Here is a 20,489-nt window from a genome sequence, read left to right as displayed (position 1 = left end):
AAATGTAATATCGACCCTAAATGTAATACATGTCAACCCTAAATGTAATATCGACCCTAAATGTAATAATTTTTAACCTTAAATGTAATATCGACCCTAAATGTAATACATGTCAACCCTAAATGTAATATCGACCCTAAATGTAATACTTTTTAACCCTAAATGTAATATCGACCCTTAATGTAATACATCTTAACCTTAAATGTAATATCGACCCTAAATGTAATACACCTTAACCCTAAATGTAATAACAACCCTAAATGTAATACATTTCAACCCTAAATGTAATATCGACCCTAAATGTAATACATGTCAACGCTAAATGTAACATCGACCCTAAATGTAATACATCTTAACGCTAAATGTAATAACAACCCTAAATGTAATACATTTTAACGCTAAATGTAATAACAATCCTAAATGTAATTCATGTCAACCCTATAAATGTGATACATCTTGACGCTTAATGTAATTACCACCCTAAATGTAAAAACCTCATTATAGAGAGTGTAACCAACGCAGAATATCGGGCAAAAGGTCAGGGGTATATGAAGGGGATATGACGCAACTTTTTACAGCACTCTTGAAAGAGCAGCAATAGTTGCTTAGATTTGTTTTTGTTGTTTACCCAGGTAAAGATCACACATTCTTATTAATTCCTTTGTTTGCTGCAAAGTTAATTAGGTACATTTGACATAGTTTTTCTTTTTAATCTATACCTTTCTCATACAATCACATAAACATTTTGTATTCCAATCTTCATACAGTGTTCATGTTAGTTTAAAGTTTTGATGAAAAAAGAAAAAAAATGGGTAAAAATTATCTGCAAGGAAATTCTGAATATAAATAATATTGCAAGAAAAAGAAATATACCTACTCATGAAACGGGATGATAGAGCGAGTAGATTGAGAAAATTAGAAATTAGAAAGATTTAGAAAGATTTCGCAAATTCTTTACGAACCATCATTATCTGATATGTAATGTTTCAATGACGAAATACATTGTAGCTGTCACACATTGACATGGCAGCAAATCACTGTCCGAAATATTAGCCTCATGACATTGTTCACCGGTACTCCTGGTAATCAGTACTATACTTAGTGACACGAAACTGGGACAAATGGTCGTGGGGAGGGTACACGAAATAAATTTAAAAATGCCAGTAAAGCAAAAAGAAATAGATGGGTTTTTTATCTTCTTTGAGTCACCATTTGTATAGACTTTTCTATGATATGTAAATGTATGAGTAAGGCAAACTGACTTAACTTTTGCCCATTTTTTTTTCTTTTTCAACAAAACTCTAAGCAATAATGAACACTGAATAAAGATTGGAATACAAAATGTTTATGTGATAGTATGATATTTAAGAACTATGTCACATGGACCTAATTAACTTTGCAGCAAACAATAGATTTAATATGACTGTGTGATTTTTACCTGTGTAGACAACAAAAACAAGTCTAAGCAACTATTGCCGTTCTTTCAAGAGTGCGAGAGAAAATTGCGTCATAATTATCTCCTTCGTATACCCCCTGACATTCTGCCCGATATTCTGCATTGCTTACCCTCTCTATAATCAGGTGTATTGCATTTAAGTTCGTAATTACATTAAGCGTTGAATGTATTATATTCAATAGGGTGGACATGAATTACATTAAGTATTTTTATTACATTTAGCGTTAAAATGTATTAGATTTAGGGTTGTTATTACATTTAGCGTTAAGATGTATTACATTTAGGGTCGATGTTACATTTAGCGTTGACATGTATTACATTTAGGGTCGATATTACATTTAGGGTTGAAATGTATTACATTTAGGGTTGTTATTGCATTTAGGGTTAAGGTGTATTACATTTAGGGTCGATATTACATTTAGGGTTAAAGGCATAATTTACCATTTGCAGATGAAAGCATTAGTGCTATAAAATAGTTCTAAAATGTGAGTTAGGGATAGAAACAACCACTGTCAAAATTTGAATCCGTATAATCGATGTTAAGTGTTGTTAAATACACAAAATGTGAACAATAGTTGTAATAAAAATGTTTCCAGACTAAACCGTATACAGTTATGGTTTATTGAAAAAAACCCTGATATCTCCTTATATTTTAGGTTTTATTGCAAATATTTCATATGGTAGGATGTTTTATGATACAACAGACCTACACATATGCATCAAATGTGATATCTTAAACATTTATGAAATCACTGCTCCCAAAGGTAAACTGGACCTTTAAGATGTATTACATTTAGGGTCGATATTACATTTAGGGTTAAAAAGTATTACATTTAGGGTCGATATTACATTTAGGGTTGACATGTATTACATTTAGGGTCGATATTACATTTAGGGTTAAAAAGTATTACATTTAGGGTTGACATGTATTACATTTAGGGTCGATATTACATTTAGGGTTGACATGTATTACATTTAGGGTCGATATTACATTTAGGGTTGACATGTATTACATTTAGGGTTGTCTCCGGTTATTACATTTAGGGTTAAAATGTATTACATTTAGGGTTGACTCGATTATTACATTTAGCGTTAAAATGTATTACATTTAGGGTTGTTATTACATTTAGGGTTAAGGTGTATTACATTTAGGGTCGATATTACATTTAGCGTTGATATTACATTTAGGGGTGATACATACGTCACTGATCTCAGTGTGGACCAAACACACTGTGTGAAGCGTTGTGTGAAAATAATGGCCCGAATTCACGAAGGTGGTACAAATGAAACCATGGTTTAAACCATGGACAAAAACCATGGAATGCCAAGTGTCGCATGCGATATTTCGCTACGAAATCAGTCATTTCGTCGATGAAATGATTATTTTGTTAAGAAATGACAACATTTTGTAACTAAATCAACATTTCGTCCACGAAATTATAATTTCGTTAACGAAACAGTCATTTTGTCGACGAAATGACCAATTTCGTAACGAAATATTCTGTTTGACACTTGGCGCTCCATGGTTTTTGTCCATGGTTTAGACCATGGTTTTGTTTGTACCACCTTCGTGAATTCGGGCCAATGAGTTTACATCTGCACAAGACGAAAATAAAAACAAACAAACAACAACTATACACGTGGATCCTTGGTTTCGAGTTCGATACAAGGGATGCCACGTGTCAAAGGGGACGTATACAATGCAAAGAACTCTCAATGATTCTTTTACATAATGCCCTCCATACCAAAGGTAAGAATTGTATGTTTACACTGTAAATCCTTGTGTTGAAATTGGTCATTTTGTACATGGAAACAGTGTGTTCGCGAGATCTACATCAAAAGACTTTGCTTATGCATAGTTTGTCTGAACATCGCACACTGACATATTGAAAATATATAGTCATATAAATGTCAAATCACACTTACCTGCATCATAATCGGAATTGGCAGAAATTGAATTGAATTGAATTGAATTGAACTGAATTGAATTGAATTGAATTGAACTGAATTTATTTTCACATCAGGCATTAAAAAGAAAAACAACATTGGTCATTAACAAACGCACGTACAAAATATGGAGGAATCACAATCACAAATGAATGGGAATTCGGCCACACACTATAAACTAACCCTATAAAAAAAATGAACAAAATAACATTGAGTTATCCTTGACTCAGACTCATTAAAAGGTTGGTTATGATTGGGGACATTTTGAACTACATTATGCAAAATTCCGAAATTTGAATTCAGAAAAAAATGAGATATGAAATGTAACGAAAGCTTCCTCAAGATTAGCAAACAGGCTCAAAGACACATACACACACACACACACACACACACATATATATATATATATATATATATATATATATGTACACACACAAACACAAACACACACACACACACACACACATATATATATATATATATATATATATATGTACACACACAAACACAAACACACACACACACACACACACACACATACACACACAACCAGTAGCTTGTTACGGTCATGGACCTAGTGCACAAGAATTATGTGAAGAAATGGATACAAACGGTCATGTTGTTTGACCTTTGACAGAATGAACGAAAATATCACCAACGCAATCCCGAAGAAAACAATACTTCTTTGTTTTCATGATCCAGCACTGTACGATTCCTGTCCATGTACATAGCCAGCCTCAATATCCAACTAAAATGCTGAAAGCGACTGCGAGTTGTAATGGCTAAGAATAAAAACACAAAGAAAACAGCATTTGGACCAGGCTCAAAACTTCACTTTCAATTTCGGAATACGTGCATATTTTATACCTTTTGTTTAATTCAATAACCTAGGAATCCATCATACTTGACTGCGTGCAGCGTCTATTTTGCGAATGCACCTTATACATTCATTATATCTATAAGTTTAGGTATGGACTGGCTGACCTTCACCAAGCTTTCTTGATGCCACTTATACTAAGCTCTGGAAATGGACTCCACGGAATATGCATATAATGTCTGAAAACTATTGAGACGTGGTCATGGCCATGGATGTACAGTGAAGAATAAGTCACGTGCACACTTCTGAGATGTTACCTCTGTGTAATAATGCCTATTACTTCTTAAGGGTGTTGTGGTTTTGTTATTGTTTGAGGGGCAGTAAGGGTGGACATGTAAATATAGACTCATTCAAGTGGATGTTACTGATTTGATTTTAAAAGAAATGCATGTATAATGAACTACAGCGATTTTTTTTAATCCGGTCTGATAAAACTGCCTTGTGCTACGAAGAAATAAAAATGTGTAAGACATATCACAACGCCGAAACTGGACTGCAGGAGGTGTTCTTCGTGCAATTCGTGCAAGAGTTTGTTCAGGTTTGGCAGAGTAAAAAATGACTGAACAACAGTCCGCTTGCATAGAATATATAACCAGTAGCGACAGGTTACGAATCAAGTCCATATCTCCAATCAGTCGTAATGAAAATGAATAGGTCTGTGCTCATATCCAGACGATAACTCTGCGTTCGTTGCCCAGGCGAGTCTGGAATGACCCGCCCATAGCAATACGCGCAAAGTACATGCAATACTGACGAATCGGATATTAATTCGCCTGGAGTACATCTTGTGTTGGCAAACAGATCCTGCCAAATAACCAAAAAAAAAAAAAAAAATCAAAACATAACAATACAAGGAAATAGAGGCTTCCCCGGTAATATATAAATTATTGGACGAGGATTGGTTTTATGCTCTAGGTGAATTGAGGCAGACCACCGAACGTTGTCTTTAGGTAAATTGATGGAAATCGAAGTTGTGTCCACCTGTTTTCTGGACACTCAGCGGTCATTTCAATCAAGTACGTTGCTCGCATCAGTGGATTGATATGATAGTCTATGGCGTGAGGCTACTTAGACATCGCCAAAGATCAAGAACGGCCTTCACACGAATTTGACTCTGCTGGTGTTATGGGTGGGTGAAATTCACGCTAGGCTGAAAATTTGCTGCATGGCCTAAGGGGCAGAGACATCTAAAGCCCCCCCCCCCCCCCTTCATCGTTATCTACATGCACGGAGGTATAAAGGATGAGCCAGAATACTACGTCGTGCTGTTGTGAAGTACATGTACATGTATATTATATTCGCTCGAAGTATATTGTTTCTCAATACCAGAGACTATTAAATAATATTCACTATGCACATCAATGTCTTGATATGTTGTCATACTCCAAGAACAACCACTTAAGTCTGAAATTCAAGAGTTATTCAAAAGAGAATTGAAGCCACCTACCCCACCACCACCCCCTTTGTTCATAACCTAGTTTGATTCGAACTCATTTTAATGATTATATATATATATATATATATATATATATATATATATATATATATATATATATATTCGTTGTAATACCCGAAGAAACTGCACATATACATATATATATATATATATATATATATATATATATATATATATATATATATATATATATATTATATGCAGTTTCTTCGGATATAACAACGAATAAAACACAAGCCAGACATAATAAAACATAATACAAGCATCGTTAAAATCATGAGGGGATATAAAAGTTAATTTCAAGACACATGACTGTGTACTATGGTTACTTTTACACGAACATGACGAATGATGATGAAATTTAAGACTTTCTAGGGCCCTAAAACGCGTGTACTATATATCACGTGTACAGTAAAAGAGATGAGCAGAATACAGGATATATAGTAGTTAAAAGAAACGCTTAGCTAACGACAGAGGGGCCGCCCAGCAAAGTTACAGCCGGTGTCGTAAAACCTGGTTACGCATGTTGTGATCAGGGAGTATAGTGACAGAATGAAGGTTTAAATTAATGATTATCGACCTTACATGGAAGCATTCTTCCCCATCCCATTGTATCTCCCTCCTCGCCCCCCCCCCCCCCCTCCAACAAAGGGCGAAAACAAAAGCAAGAACACGACACCAGAATTGATATCCACATTATCGCTACTATAATGGGACAAAGCAAAGACAACAACGTAATTTCTTATCATCATGCCCCTTTTCTTACTGAGAGGTAAATTGAAACACGACTCGTGTAATAATCTTCAAATTCAAACTTTATTTTCACTTTTTTTTTTCAACAGAATGTACAAGCTCAGACCAAAAAGCATCTGGAGATTTTCAAAATGTGAAATGTTTTATTTTTTCTTGTAACTGGCAGAATTAATGGGTAATTCTCCTTCAAGAGATGGCCTGCAGTCTGCTCTGGTTCACAAAATTAGCTGGGCAGAAAAAAAAACAATATTCACGTAATATCAAGCGTTACGCCTGTTTATAAAGAGAGCTACCTAAGCATAAACTCTGATATACGGTTACCATTTGACGGTAAGGGCTAAAAGGTTTCCCGAAGAATGAGCAACCTGCCTTAATGAAGTGAATGGTGTTTAAATAATCAGATGCAATCATTATTTCAACAGCAGATGTGCTGTCGTCAAGGTGACGAGCAGCCTGCTATAGTCATGTGAGTCCTCCTATCCCATCAGATTCTTGCACTTTTCTTTTGCATGACTTGTCAAGCGACGCTCGCTGTGGGAAATAGAGGGCGTTCTATAAGTACAGCAGAGCCTTCGCCATAGTAAACGCTATACCTTGCTAGTCCCTAAATATTATAAGTGCCAGATCCATGCATGCGCAAGAATATGACTGACTTGGTTTCAGTGGGGTACAACATAATATGTATATATATATATATATATATATATATATATATATATATATATACACTGTATATATATTTGAATGCTTGCCTAACAAAGCATGATAACATCATATTGGGAACCACTGGAGCAGAGTTGGCCAAACGTTATGTAATTCATTCACAATTCAGATACAGCTATTGTGTTACTTACAATTTCATGATCATTAGCAGCAATTTCAACTTCATTCATGGGAAATGAAAGAAGAAATCTGCAGTGGAACGAAATTATTCCGATCTCAATGTTTTGAGAGATCCGGGGCATACCAGGCAAGCGATTTTTTCTTCTTATTTATCAAAAAAAGGAAAAATTTCAATCTTCAACATTTTATAACTTCTATACTTTCATCCGATTTTGATGAAAATATTAGTTGTTGTGCTTGCACTCTGTTATTCTTCTTGCAAATTAGTTATTTTTCATTTCTTACGTTTTATTTGTCCCTGAAGTAGCGTTATAGAGAACTATTAATGGCGTCTCAACCTCACTCATTATTAATGGTCTAAAAGATAATTTGTCTAATTTGTCCCATTTCAGAGGGGGCTATAATGGCGCAGGACAAGTGCGTGAAATGTAATGCGAGATTAAGAAGTCAAAGACTGAATGCAGGAAGTAGAGTCATGGAGTGGCAGCTGTTTGTTTGTTAGTGTGATGGTTTTCATGTTGTTCGGACCCTAATTCATGGATGTCTTTTTTTTTAATTCTTGTTTGAACAGCATGAAATATCTCATTTTGTTGATTATTATAGAGCTTTTTATCAGACGGAGCTGATGATGTATAAGTGACCAATGTATTTGCTATGGGGCCTTTCTTTACTGCCTCGAAGACTCATAATAATGAAATGTCTGATAACTTCTCAAATTTGAATTGATGTACAATGAATAATGTTGTTAGAAGAAATTTCCGAACCGGTCTGCGCTTACCAAATTTTGTAGCTTCTGGGCATCCAAGAGCTATTCAACCATTACGCACCTTTTGATTCTGGGAAAAGCAAAACGTGCACTCCTTTCACACTTAATGATGCCGACCCTCAAAGTAATTACATTTGAATTTGTCTTTGCGGGGTGAGAAGGCCTTTCTATTGTCCAACAAACTAAAGTGATTGATGATACAACCATGATACGCCATTTTGACAGACGGACGGCTGCTTGTACGATTGAGCTTGATGTTAAAGGATGAGTTCACCTTCATAGACATGTGGATTGAGTGAATGCAGCAAAAGAATACATCAGTGAAAGTTCGAGGAAAATTGGACATTCGTTCCAAAGTTATGAATTTTTGAAGTTTCTACTCAGTCACTGCTGGATGAGGAGACTATACTACGGCTTGTGATATCACATGTGTAGAATGATATCAAGAAAATATAAAGAAAATTCAACATATTTCCACTTTTCTCGCATAACAAAAGAAGACTTAACTTTCCTCTTTCAGAAGGTATAAGGGCACAATAACATTACCCTTACATGCGTCAGTGACAGTTCAAAGAAATGAACACTTTTTTCAAAAAAAAAATTGTGAAATTCTCTATGTATTTTCTTTATATCGTTCTATACATGCATGTGATATCATACACTGTATTGGTCTTCTCATCCATCAGTGACTGCCCATGCAAATACTTTAAAATTCATAACTAATTTGAGCGGTTTGTGTGATTTTTCTCCAAGCTCTCACTGTTTGGTGTGTTCTACTAGTATTGCTGCATTCACCCATACAATCCACCTGTATAAGACGGTGGACTTGTCCTTTGATATACAGATCAACATCATCGGGGCACAACGCACACATCACTAAATCGCATACCCTCTCTCTGTTGACTCAGTGAGTGGCAAAACTTATAAATGTAGGCCTACTTTTTAATAGATTATGTGCAAAATTACTTATTAGGCACCCTCCTAGTCAAGCTCATATGGTTACTAACAATGTCCATTACATTTCAAATCATTTTCTCAGAAACTTTAGTCGAAGTACATTGTATTTCCTCGAATAGCGTATCATACCTTCAATCTGAAATTGCTTTATATCTTTACTTCGTGTACTTTTCATGATTTTTTCTAGCACTATAAACTACATGTATAATAATTGCATTGCACACACTGTATACGTATTATGCACATTGATACATATAATCCATAAAATCATGTCGACGATTTAAAATGTGTATTTATCTATGTATTCTTTATAAGTAGGGTAGTTCCAGTAAGAGCCACAAAGGCGTACTCTTGCAAGGGAGCCCCGTGTCAACATATTTTACAAAGTGTGTATAATCAGAACCAAAAACAAAACGAACATATTTGATATGAGACAGTGTACTCAAAATTGTTAAATTCTTAATACTGTATTGACAGTGGAATGAAGAAGAAAAACTGAGCTGAGCTGAGCTGAGCTGAAGGTTAAGCTTGACAGCATGTATCTACAGCCTTTTATCGTTCTCATTATGACGCTGATTTACCATCAGAAAAAAAAAACCCAAAATGAGATGTACTTTCAGGAGTAATTTAAAATCCTATCTGTTTAGCAGTGCATTTTGAAGACCAGTGTCTTTTGAAGACCGACTTTCATGTCTTTTTTTTTTCTGCTTCTTCATCTTCTTCTATTACTGTGATGTACTTGTATTTTCAATCTGCTTGCTTTGATGTACCTATTGTAAAGCGCCTTGAGCATTTAATCAAAATGGAGAACGGCGCTATAGAAATTGTATGTATTATTATTTATTATTATTATTAACACCCTCTACTCTATAGCCTAAGTCATGGAGCTACAAGATCTCCTATGTAGCTCCATGACTAAATGAAAACACTGCTAGATTGCTATGAGAAGAGAGCATGGCCAGTTTGTTATTGAGTATAATTATATGCGGATTAGCTCCGTGTTTTGGATTCTTGTTGTTGCTGCTGCTGCTTCTGCTGTTGTAATGCTCCTGCTGTTGTTTCTGCTTCCATCAATTCATTTAGCGAAGTGATCGATAGGAACAGAGAAAGGAAAAGAACCCAACAACCTGTGGCAATATTTGTTAATAATATATAATAGATAGGTTTTAATGGGCACCTTCGTCCGAACTGGCCGAAAAGTAATTTCCGGATGTCACGCCGGGCAGTGCATTTTATCGAATCACGACGGTCGTGTAATACCGCTGGCGGCCAAACTATACTTGTTTATTTAGGATGTTTACGATCAAATCCATTCTCAAATATTGCTGCTATCTGGTTTCCTAAATCTCCCTCGCCAGAGAACGAATTTCAGTCTATTGTCAATTTTTGATGGCCAGATAGCCCAGTCAAGACAAAGTTTATCCAAAGGTGGCATTACTCTAGTACTAAGCCCTATACTTGTCAAGATTAAGATGCACTATATGCCAATAAACACTGATGTGGTAATAATCTGTGCTGAATAACCGGCAAATAAAGAAATTAATATATAGATAAACACACACACACACACACACACACACACACATATATATATATATATATATATACATATATTACATTGCAAATACATATATTGCGTGTATGTCTGTGTGTGTGTGTGTGTGTGTGTGTGTGTGCGACTGTGTGGTTTGTGTGACTGTGTGTCAGATGAGAAAGTATTGAAGCAAGGGGGTGAAGGTCTCGTTAAACGCACACAGCAGTGAATACTAGCAGATCATTGTGATCCCTTAATTTCTGTTATATCTTAACACTTGAATTCAACATAAATCTGTCTTCATGGATCCTTGTGAGTGTTCAATTAGTCTGGTTTCCAAAACCTTTGCCAACTGGACTCACTTAATTCGCGGCAACAAATCCACCTAAACCTACTCTAGTTTTCGACGTTGAGGGCGTCAACATCCTGTATAGCAAAATGATACGAGCAGAGGGTCTGGAAGCCAGACTAGTGCTCAATACAAGTAACTATTCATAACTGAATGATACACGCCTTTAAACTAAAACAACAACAACAACAGCAACAACATAAAACAGTATAGTATACACGTGATAGAAGATGGGGTTACACGCCCCGTCCAACAATGAGAGCGTGTGATTAGCAGGTAGTGATATACAGTGTACCACCTTACAATCTGATGAAGTCGGTTGAATGTGTGGGGGGTTTTTTTATTCTGTCTGTGTCTCATCAATTAAGTGTTGTCATGGAAACGGTCGTTCTGATGACCCAACGCTCTACTCTTTTCAGTGATCAAGTGAAACAAGAGTCATTAATAACTAAAAATTAATTTCAGAAATGTATCCAGCACAAGCAGAGACCAACGGTCAGGGATACCAAATCTGTTGAAAGAGGTTAGTTAATGAATCAAAGACTTACAATATTCACGTCCAATAAAATGATGGGCTGACAAGGCAAGTGAACAAAAAAAGAATTAATGAAAACGAAAAAAGACAAGCAGAATGCTTACATATTTCCATCGACAATACACCTGCTCTAGAACACCAAAAGTTAATCAAAACTTTACGAAGAGATGCTTCCGCTTTTCTTCTAAAACAAAAGAATCATTCAACATTAAAGGAGACCTCCGGACGATTTTCAGTATATGGATAGCTATAAATTAGTTGTACTGGGTAGTAAGTTTCAGAATTTGTAGTGATTGGGATGAGGAATAGGAGTGTTTTCAAAATTTATAACAAATCACAACTAGAAAAGCACTGTGAGAGCGCAGATCTCCGCCAAGCATGCAGCTCATTTCCACCACTCATCTTGTTCTTCTATTATTTCCACCCATACGTACTGCATCGTGTGCAGAGTCGCCCGAATCCCAATATAGAAGCCTTTGTTACGTCATAAACCTTCAGCTGCACCTCGCGCCTTGCCCTAATATACAAATGATGCACAGGATAGAGTGTGTTAGGTGCGCCTCGTGCATGTCGCACTATTGTCAATACTCTCGAGCTCGCCGCACCTTCACGAACGCCACGAATAATCTTGTGCATCATTTTTTTTTTATAAAATGGGTCGAAAACTAACAGCATTATTCACGTACCTTTGTGGGTCAATACCAGTCAGCTACATGTAGCACTCGCTCAAAAGTCAAGATGTCTGAAGATGTTCGTCCCAAACATTTACGCACGTCGCACTCGGAAATCCCGCACATAAGTACTGTACGTACGTATAAGAGTATACTTACGCCACATGTTATGCACAAGAAAGGCCGCCGGCTGTTGTGGCAGCCCGAACTAGAAGTTGTTTACAGGATTGACAGCGCGTATAGTAGCGCGTGACGCACTTGTAACAACTGATTGAGTGCGCACTGCTAGTGTAAACATTGTGACCAAAGATAGTAGTTAAGCGTCTTTGATTGTGACGTACGTCAGGCCCCGGCGTGCATTTACTAAGAAATTAATGCACGCACACGTGACTCATTTCAGCGCTTCCAATTGGCTACATTCTTGAACCCATTTTATAATATACTAATGATGCACAGGAAAGAGTGCGTTAGTGAAGGTGCGGCGCACTCGAGAGTATTGACAATGGTGCAACATGCACGAGGCGCAGCCGACTGCATGTTGCACCATTGTCAATACTCGAGAGTGCGCCGCACCTTCACTTACGCCACGAAATAATCCTGTGCATCATTAGTTTTATAAAATGGGTCTATGAGTTATTTACTTACCTATAGGTCTAAACGTCGAAGTGAAGTAAACGTCAACCAAATTCAAGATGAAGAAGTAGTGAAGTGAAGACGTCGAAGTGAAGTGAACGTCGAAGTGAAGTGAACGTCGAAGTGAAGTGAACGTCAACCAAATTGAAGATGAACAGTGAAATGAAGACTAATACAAACATCAACTCATGTACAAGTTCCAATTGCCTTACTTATGGTGGAAGTGCACCTCGCAGTTCTGGAAATGGAAGTGAGGTGCACTAGAAGTGCGAACTTGAGGTGAGTTTTGTAAAATGGAGACACTTCGATACCGATACTCCTGAACCTGACTCTGCGTCTGAGAACTCTGAATAGAAATTGACAATTCCTCTGACTCTGTTCCATGATCATGACGATTATGTTCTTCACCAGCAACAGTAGTAGGCCTAGTAGTAACGTTAGGAAACACTGGCATCAGAAAGATCATGTCTTTGAAGTTCTACGCTCTTCTTGGACTGTGCTTTACAAGAACTGCCTTGTACACTCTATTTCAGCTTTACAAGAACTGCCTTGTACACTCTATTGCTTTTCGGAAATGTGCTTTTGTCACAAATGTCAAAATCTTGTTCGTCTAGATAGTGACGCTGTACTGCATACCTGATTGACTGAATACTACGTTTGCTGTACGATGTGCCGTCCTCCTTCCTTGATCCAAATTTCACGGGAAATATCAGTCAATGAAGTCTTGGTAAATTTCACAAAGGCCTCAAATCTTTGCCATCCGAATTTCAGAGACCGCTTCGTGCTCGCCGAATCAGTTCCATTGATTAATTCATCCAATTCCTCGTCATTTAAAAGTTCAAATTGCGCCTGCAACGGATCCGAGCTGGAGGCAGCCATTTTTCCTTCGTTTCGCTGGGCTATCGATATCGCGATATGGACTTCGCATATTTAGCATTGCAGGCACTGCAATTCAAAGGAGCCGCGCGCACAGACGATCGGCAATTTACCATAGGATTACAGGCAGTGCAATTGTACTGAAGTAAAGGAAGGAGGTGTGTCTCATTTCAGCGCTTCCTATTGGCTACATTCTTGAACCCATTTTATAACAGAAACTAGAGCACGCACTTTAGTGCGCGCATGCAAACCTCAAATGCGCGCAGCCTGAACTCGCAAGTTGAATGACCCTACCTGCTAAAATATCAAAAATCCTTCATAAATTCCCCCAAAATTCTCGGATCACTACCAAAAGTTAATCGTTTAGTACTTGTGTCATTCTCAACCTTTCCTGCAAGTTTCATCCCAATCCGTTAACTACTTTTTGAGTTATTTTGCGCACGGACAAACGAACGAACGAACAAACCAAGAGTAACGAAAACATAGCCTCCCCCCTTGGCGGAGGTAATAATAAACAAGGATGATGACATGGCATCCTCGCTACAAGAATACATGAGTAGGGGCTCAAGGAAGCAGAACAAAAGAAGAAAGCATGCATAAAGGCCGTGTCACACCTTTCCGGGCAAGCTATGCGGGCTTGTTGCGAGTAGGGATTTTCCAGCACGCAGGAGAATTTTCTGCGGGGCGGACAAGAATGTTTGCGAGTTTCGCACTTGTGTCTTAACTGCTAGACGCGTGATACTTACCGTCTACTTGCGTGTAGTCCGTGTGACCCGCGTGAGAGCTTTGAAGCCGATCCGTGTTCTGTTACGAGCGACTTATGGGTATTATACTGCGAAGTACCTGCGTTGGAGTTGCATGCGAGGTGCTGCCGGTAAGGGTCTCCTAATGGTGTTCTGCGTGTACCTCTGCGGGCAAATCCCCGCGACTAACTCGGAGTAGTTTTGAGCATGCTCAAGGCCTTGTCATGTATCTGGGGAAGTTTTGCGGGTTAACTTGCGGGGAAACAAATTTGCTATACCCAGAGCTCTCCGCAGTTGGTCCGCACCAGACAGTACCTAGCGCGTATCTCGCCCGTAGTTGCCCCAAGTCCAAATTTACCCGCAGCCCTCGTTTTGAGCATGACCAAAACTTTTTCCGGGTGAGTCGCGGGGATTGCCCGCAGAGGTCCACGCCGAAGAACGCCAGTAGGAGGCCCTTAGCGGCAGCACCTCGCAGGCAACTCCCACGCAGGTACTTCGCAATCCCCGTATGCGGCCAAGATAATGACATTCTATGGGACTTCTGCCATTCCTTCAGAGGAATTCCTTCAGCCCCCATAACACGCGCCTGGCACGCAGGTAACACAGAATAACTGCAAGTAGACCTTAAAGTAGTTCTAACGTGTCCAGCAAGTAAGACACATGCACTGACTCGCCCAAATCCTTGTCCGCCCTCAGAAAATTGTCCGGTATGCTTTAAAATCCCCACACGCAACAAGCCCGCGTAGCTTGATCGGAAAGGTGTGCCAGGGCCTAAACATGGTTGCGGGTAAAAATATTTGCATGCGCACCTCCAGGGGACTACGGGTGAAATACGTGCTAGGTACTGTCATGTGTAGGTCATCTGCGGGGACTTCCGGGTAGTAAAAATTGTTCTTCGCAAGTCGCACGCAAGGCTTGACCGGAAAAAGTTGTGACACGGCCTTAAGTTCTACGCAGGTGAACATGTTAAGCATGTGGTATTGTAATGGAATTACATTGCCACATTTCTGAAATATGTGAGGCTCCTATGTCATCATCTTAGTTCAGTGTAATTTCTTCTAAGTTTTTCAGAGTATTGATTTCTCTGCTCAAGGACCACAATAAATTCCACAAATCTATACATGGAGCTGTTGATTTATGTACTATGGGATGTGAAATTATGAAAATCGTCTGGAATGCCTCTTTAATTACTTTGAACCTAGTTTACAGGACACGGAGGCAAAAGAGAAGGGTATGGGATAGTATAAGAAAGAAAAGTTGAGAGTTTACAATAGTGCGCATCGTTCACATCAGTGTTCTTTGTGACCGGGATTAGTTGAAAACACAATATCTCCCCCCCCCCCCACACACACACAAACACACACCTCTTTTTATATAGAAAATATCTTTATAATATTGTAAATGTCAGACACGCTTCCTGCGAAAAGGTCATCCCTGACACTGTAAAGTTTGCCTAAAGTCGAGCCAGAAGGTATTCTTGCGGTCGGCTACACGTCACTTCCGGTTGACTTGAGTGAAAACAAACAGCTATCTTGCAAGCGCTAAGCCTGCATTAAAGCAGAATACTAAAGGAAACGCATATTTTGTTGGATTATTCCCCCATTTCAAGCATAGAGCATGTTAAACACAGCGGCCTTTAATTCATCCATTTAGAAAATTGCGTTTTGGAGAACGGCTGCTTAGAAAAATTGTATCCTGAATCATGCTCAATCGGAAGATCCGTGGTTATTTTGGGGGCGTGTCCATGATGTCATGGGATGAAAGGCAAACTCGGAAGTATCACGCAACAGCCTAAGCTTACCTATGTATGCTCTCGATGAGAGCGTGATGTCGAGGCTCATACCCCGAAATCCCAAGACATTTTTTATCAGAATGTCACAAAAAATGAAATAAAATTGTTTTCTACTTCAAGTCTCCTGTGAAATCACACATTTCCTCGTTTAAATAGAGTATGTTACGTGTTATTTAGGCCACGAATACAGAAGCTGTCAGGCCTAGTGCCTGTACGATGGTGCTTCGTAGTCGATCAGTCACAGTCATGCACGCGCCCATCACCGGCCGCGTATGTCGCAGTGCAGTAGCCCCCGTGTATCAAAGAGCAGAGAAGCCTCAGCTTCGTACCTCTTTGATACGTACAATGAATTATATCGGCAGTTCCTCGGTAGTACTACAGCTGTGTACGCCATATACTAGGTGTTTCAAAAAACATTTTCCACTTTTGATCATTAATAGTTCAAAAACTATTCATCCGATAAAACTGTCATTGATATGAGTAATAGCTGGATAGTGTACAATTTGGTTGAAGGTGATTTGCACGTGAAAGCATAAATAAGACCCCGTTTACAGTGCGAGGCTCGGCCGCGGCTCGGCCGCGGCCGAGTCCAGCCCCGCTTCAGTGTAAACGCGCAAAAGGCCAAATGCGAGGCCAAAATTGGCCTCGCATTTGGCCTCGCTCTGGAGGTGGTCTCGGCCGCGGCCGAGCCGCGGCCGAGCCCGGCCTTTTCTTGGTGTAAACGCAAACTGGGCCAAATGCGCGGCCAATTGCGCGGCCAGTTTTAGTCTGGCTTCCAAACCCTCTGCCTGTATCTTTCGCTGTTCAGGATATTAACCTCCTCAACGTCGAAAACTAGTATAGTTTAAGGTGGTTTTCTCCTGGAAAGGATTTTTTCCTTCGGCAAAGGCCTTTGCCCGAACGGCGACTTCGTCGCCACGGAATTCAGTTGGCAAAGGGTCTGAAAACCAGACAATACCAAATTGCGTTAGTTTACAAGCAGAGCGCCACTACGACCAAATAATGAAAGGTTTGAATCGAAAGCGCGGCCGAGCCCAGCAGTGTAAACGGACAAAATTGCGAGGCTCGGCCGCGCAATTGAGGCCCGGCCCCGCACTGTAAACGGGGTCTCAGTTTCATTAAATCTAAGATTGATTTTTGAAGTAAGGTTTCAGATTTTGGTCAAATTTTAACCCTCTGTACAAAAATTGAACTTTGCACAGGAACCAATGATGTGTATGTGAGTGTGTGCTAACAATGGACATGCCTGAACCACCTGTTGACTAGGCGTCAGTCTCGCGCTCCCTGGCACATGAATGCTTAATCAATAATTCATGTGGATTGCCCTGGGCACTGCTAGTCTGAATTCACGCACGGTAAAGTGCTTGCAAACACCACATTTTGTTCCAGCTGGCAATCGTTTTCAAATTTTGCTTCACATATCACTAAATTTGGGATATAAACAAGAATAAATGAAGAGTTTGTTTGCAAAAACCGATAAGTCCATTTTTGAAGATTTTGAAGTACAATCTTTGTCATAAAGTACAAAATAATACCTTTTAAATGATATATTGGTCACTACATATAAAGGTATATTTTTGAAGTTATAGTCAATAGAAGCAACGATTTTCTTATTATTCTCTTTATTTTTCATGACCTTTAATCGCAAATATCTCCATTTGGCAAATATGGACTTAACGGTTTTTGGAAACAAACTCTTCAAATTATCTAAAGTTCCTCATTTTAATACAACTGTCTACTGATTAAATAGTCTGACAAATTTTTCGCTTTTTCGATAAAAAGAGATCATTTTGGTAAAGAGTTCAGCAGCATTTATCATTGGGGCGATTTGTTTCACAGTAGATTAATTTAAGGCTCCATATACACAAGTGTATACTCTTTGCTTCCTGTCACCATGTTTACGATAGAACAGAAGGTATTCATTGTAATTTCGTTTTTCAGAAGTAGGGAGAGCACTGTCACGACTCAACGACAGTATCGGCAGGCGTTTGACTTTACACAGATACTGCCAGAGGCTGAATAAAGACTAGTTGTGATAGTGGAATTTCTCATGCATAAATAATGAAGCATTCAAACCCTGGCTATTGTTCAGGACCATTGTCAGGGTGTTAACCACACACTCCCGTACACACCCATTGACCCCAGTGCAAAGTGAAATTTTGTACAGAGGGTTGAAAATAGAGCAAAATCTGGAACCTAACTGTGAAATTAATCATGGATTTCATGAAACTGATTTATGCTTTCATATTTAAACCACCTCCAACCAAATTGTACACTATTTGGCTATCACTCATATCAATGACAATGCTATCTGATATATAGTTTATTGATTATTAAGAATCAAAAGTGGGAAATATTTTTTGAAACACCTAGTACATATTGTACATGTATAATTTAGCGAGTCTATTTTTTCGCGAATCGGGACTTGCCAATAATTTCGCGAGTGCTTAAATTCGTGGTTGTGGAGTACACCACGGAAGAAGGAAATATATACGGAAAGAGAGTTGATATTTTCTCGTGTTTTTAAATTCGCAAAAAAGCACCAGGTTCGCGAAATTGGCGAAAATAATAATAATAAAAAAAAAAACTCGCGAAACATTCGGCGTACGTGGATCGCTAATGCTAGATACTACGCAATCAATGCACGGGCATCGGCTAAGTCGAAGTCTTGACTAGTCCGGCCGGCCTATCTGGTGATAAAATAAATGACACAGAGCACTGCCATTTTCATCGATAGTGATAAAACTTTGATGGACTCGGTGAAGTAATGAATGGATCGTGCAGTACCTAGCTCGCTTGCTAGATAGAATGCTGATGAGCTGTGAACGGGAGTACGGAGTGAGTTAGCCCGACCAGACGCTGTAAGTACGCTGTGCGAATACCTGTCGCGACGTACCTACGTACAGCGACTGGCCTGTATAGGAGTGAGTGTGATGTGATTGATAATAAGGTGTACGTAGCCCGACCAGACGCTGCGCTACTTACAGCGACTGGGCTGTGTTCATAGTTAGGCCTACTGCTGCTCTGAAGTACGAGATCAAGTCAGCACTAAGCTCGGTTCATTTTCAGTTCAGAATTAAAAAAAAAAAAAAAAAAAAAAAAAAACCTCTTACCCATCTAAATTTTGAAGTCTACCTGGTATTGGTCCTGCGTCACCAACATTGTCCCCTGGCCTGCCGTGTGGCAAGGGCTCGTACTGCCAATCTCCACTAAGTCCGTCCGCTTCAACCGGACCGCCCTGGGCCTTCCCCACTAGCTCGCCCGTAGCGTCTCCCTCCTGCGCCCCGCCGTGCGGCTCGTCAGCAACATCTATCTCTCCAACTTCGCCAGGGTCATTATCACTAGTATCATCATCGTTATCATCACTAGTGTGTACTGTATCACTCAGTTCATCATCGCTCCCACATTCAAATTCCACCAAGAAATCATCCTGATCATCACTGCATGGCGTGCATTATCGAAAAACAAACTTTTAAACTTTGTATGCAAATACTATCTACAACAACTTGTATGATACAATGCATGCATTATGCGCGCGGGGGCCTGCGGAGCTCGAGACCTTACGCGATTCCTTTCATCCCATGACGTCATCGGCAAAGCCTCGAAATTTACGCTGTGACCTAGATTTCAGGGGGGGGGTGACAGGTGTACATTTTTCAAAATCCTCTTACTCCACTTCAAAAAGGCCATTTTAAACGATGTAAACGACAAATTGTTCTATGTGTCCCACTCTTTCACTTCATATATAATATTCTATTTCTTCAGTATTCCCCTTTAATGCGCATGCTGTGCATGTGCGACGCGTATGGCGTATAATTTATGTGCAACTCTACGCAGACATGGGGACTGTTTTTCATTTTTCATTTTGTCATTTGTGCCATCATTCATGAGATACATGCATCATGTCTTGCCAGCAATATTCTAAAAATCTGGATCCTGTCGATCGATCGGTCCCGGTATTTTGCCAAGTTGAAGGCAGCCGGACTGGACCTGTGCCCGTATGAAATCGCGGCAGGACTCTCTGGATCGACGACCCGACAAAATGGCCAGATGTGCAGTAGAATCTCTTTGAGTAGGCCCTACCCTGATATCTACGCTTACTTAGTATGGTTGGGTGTTCATAATACCGGACACCTAACTTTTTTCTATCAATAGAAACGTGAAAAATCTCACAATTTGCCTGAAATTTTACTCACGTGTGGAGAAAATACTCCGGATTCACAAGCGCGCACGGAAAATGCGATCTGAGGTACGCGCTCTAGTTTAGAGTAGGCGTAGGGCCTAATCCTGCCGCCCGCACA

At 39.3% G+C, this 20,489-nt stretch overlaps 1 protein-coding gene across 1 annotated transcript in view; it reads right to left on the bottom strand.

The window, feature by feature from the left end:
• The window catches only part of LOC140244455 (uncharacterized), a 91,228-nt gene that overhangs the window by 58,693 nt on the left and 12,046 nt on the right, over positions 1 to 20,489 (bottom strand). Inside the window, exon 4 of the mRNA XM_072324094.1 lies at positions 19,324 to 19,628. Within this exon, the coding sequence (XP_072180195.1) occupies positions 19,324 to 19,628 (305 nt within the window). The remainder of the gene's footprint in view (positions 1 to 19,323; positions 19,629 to 20,489) is intronic.

This window comes from Diadema setosum, chromosome 21 (assembly GCF_964275005.1).
Source record: "Diadema setosum chromosome 21, eeDiaSeto1, whole genome shotgun sequence".
Lineage (NCBI taxonomy): Eukaryota > Metazoa > Echinodermata > Echinoidea > Diadematoida > Diadematidae > Diadema > Diadema setosum.
The sequence above is the reverse complement of the archived record's forward strand: the minus strand, read 5'-3'. Positions and strand labels throughout refer to the sequence as shown.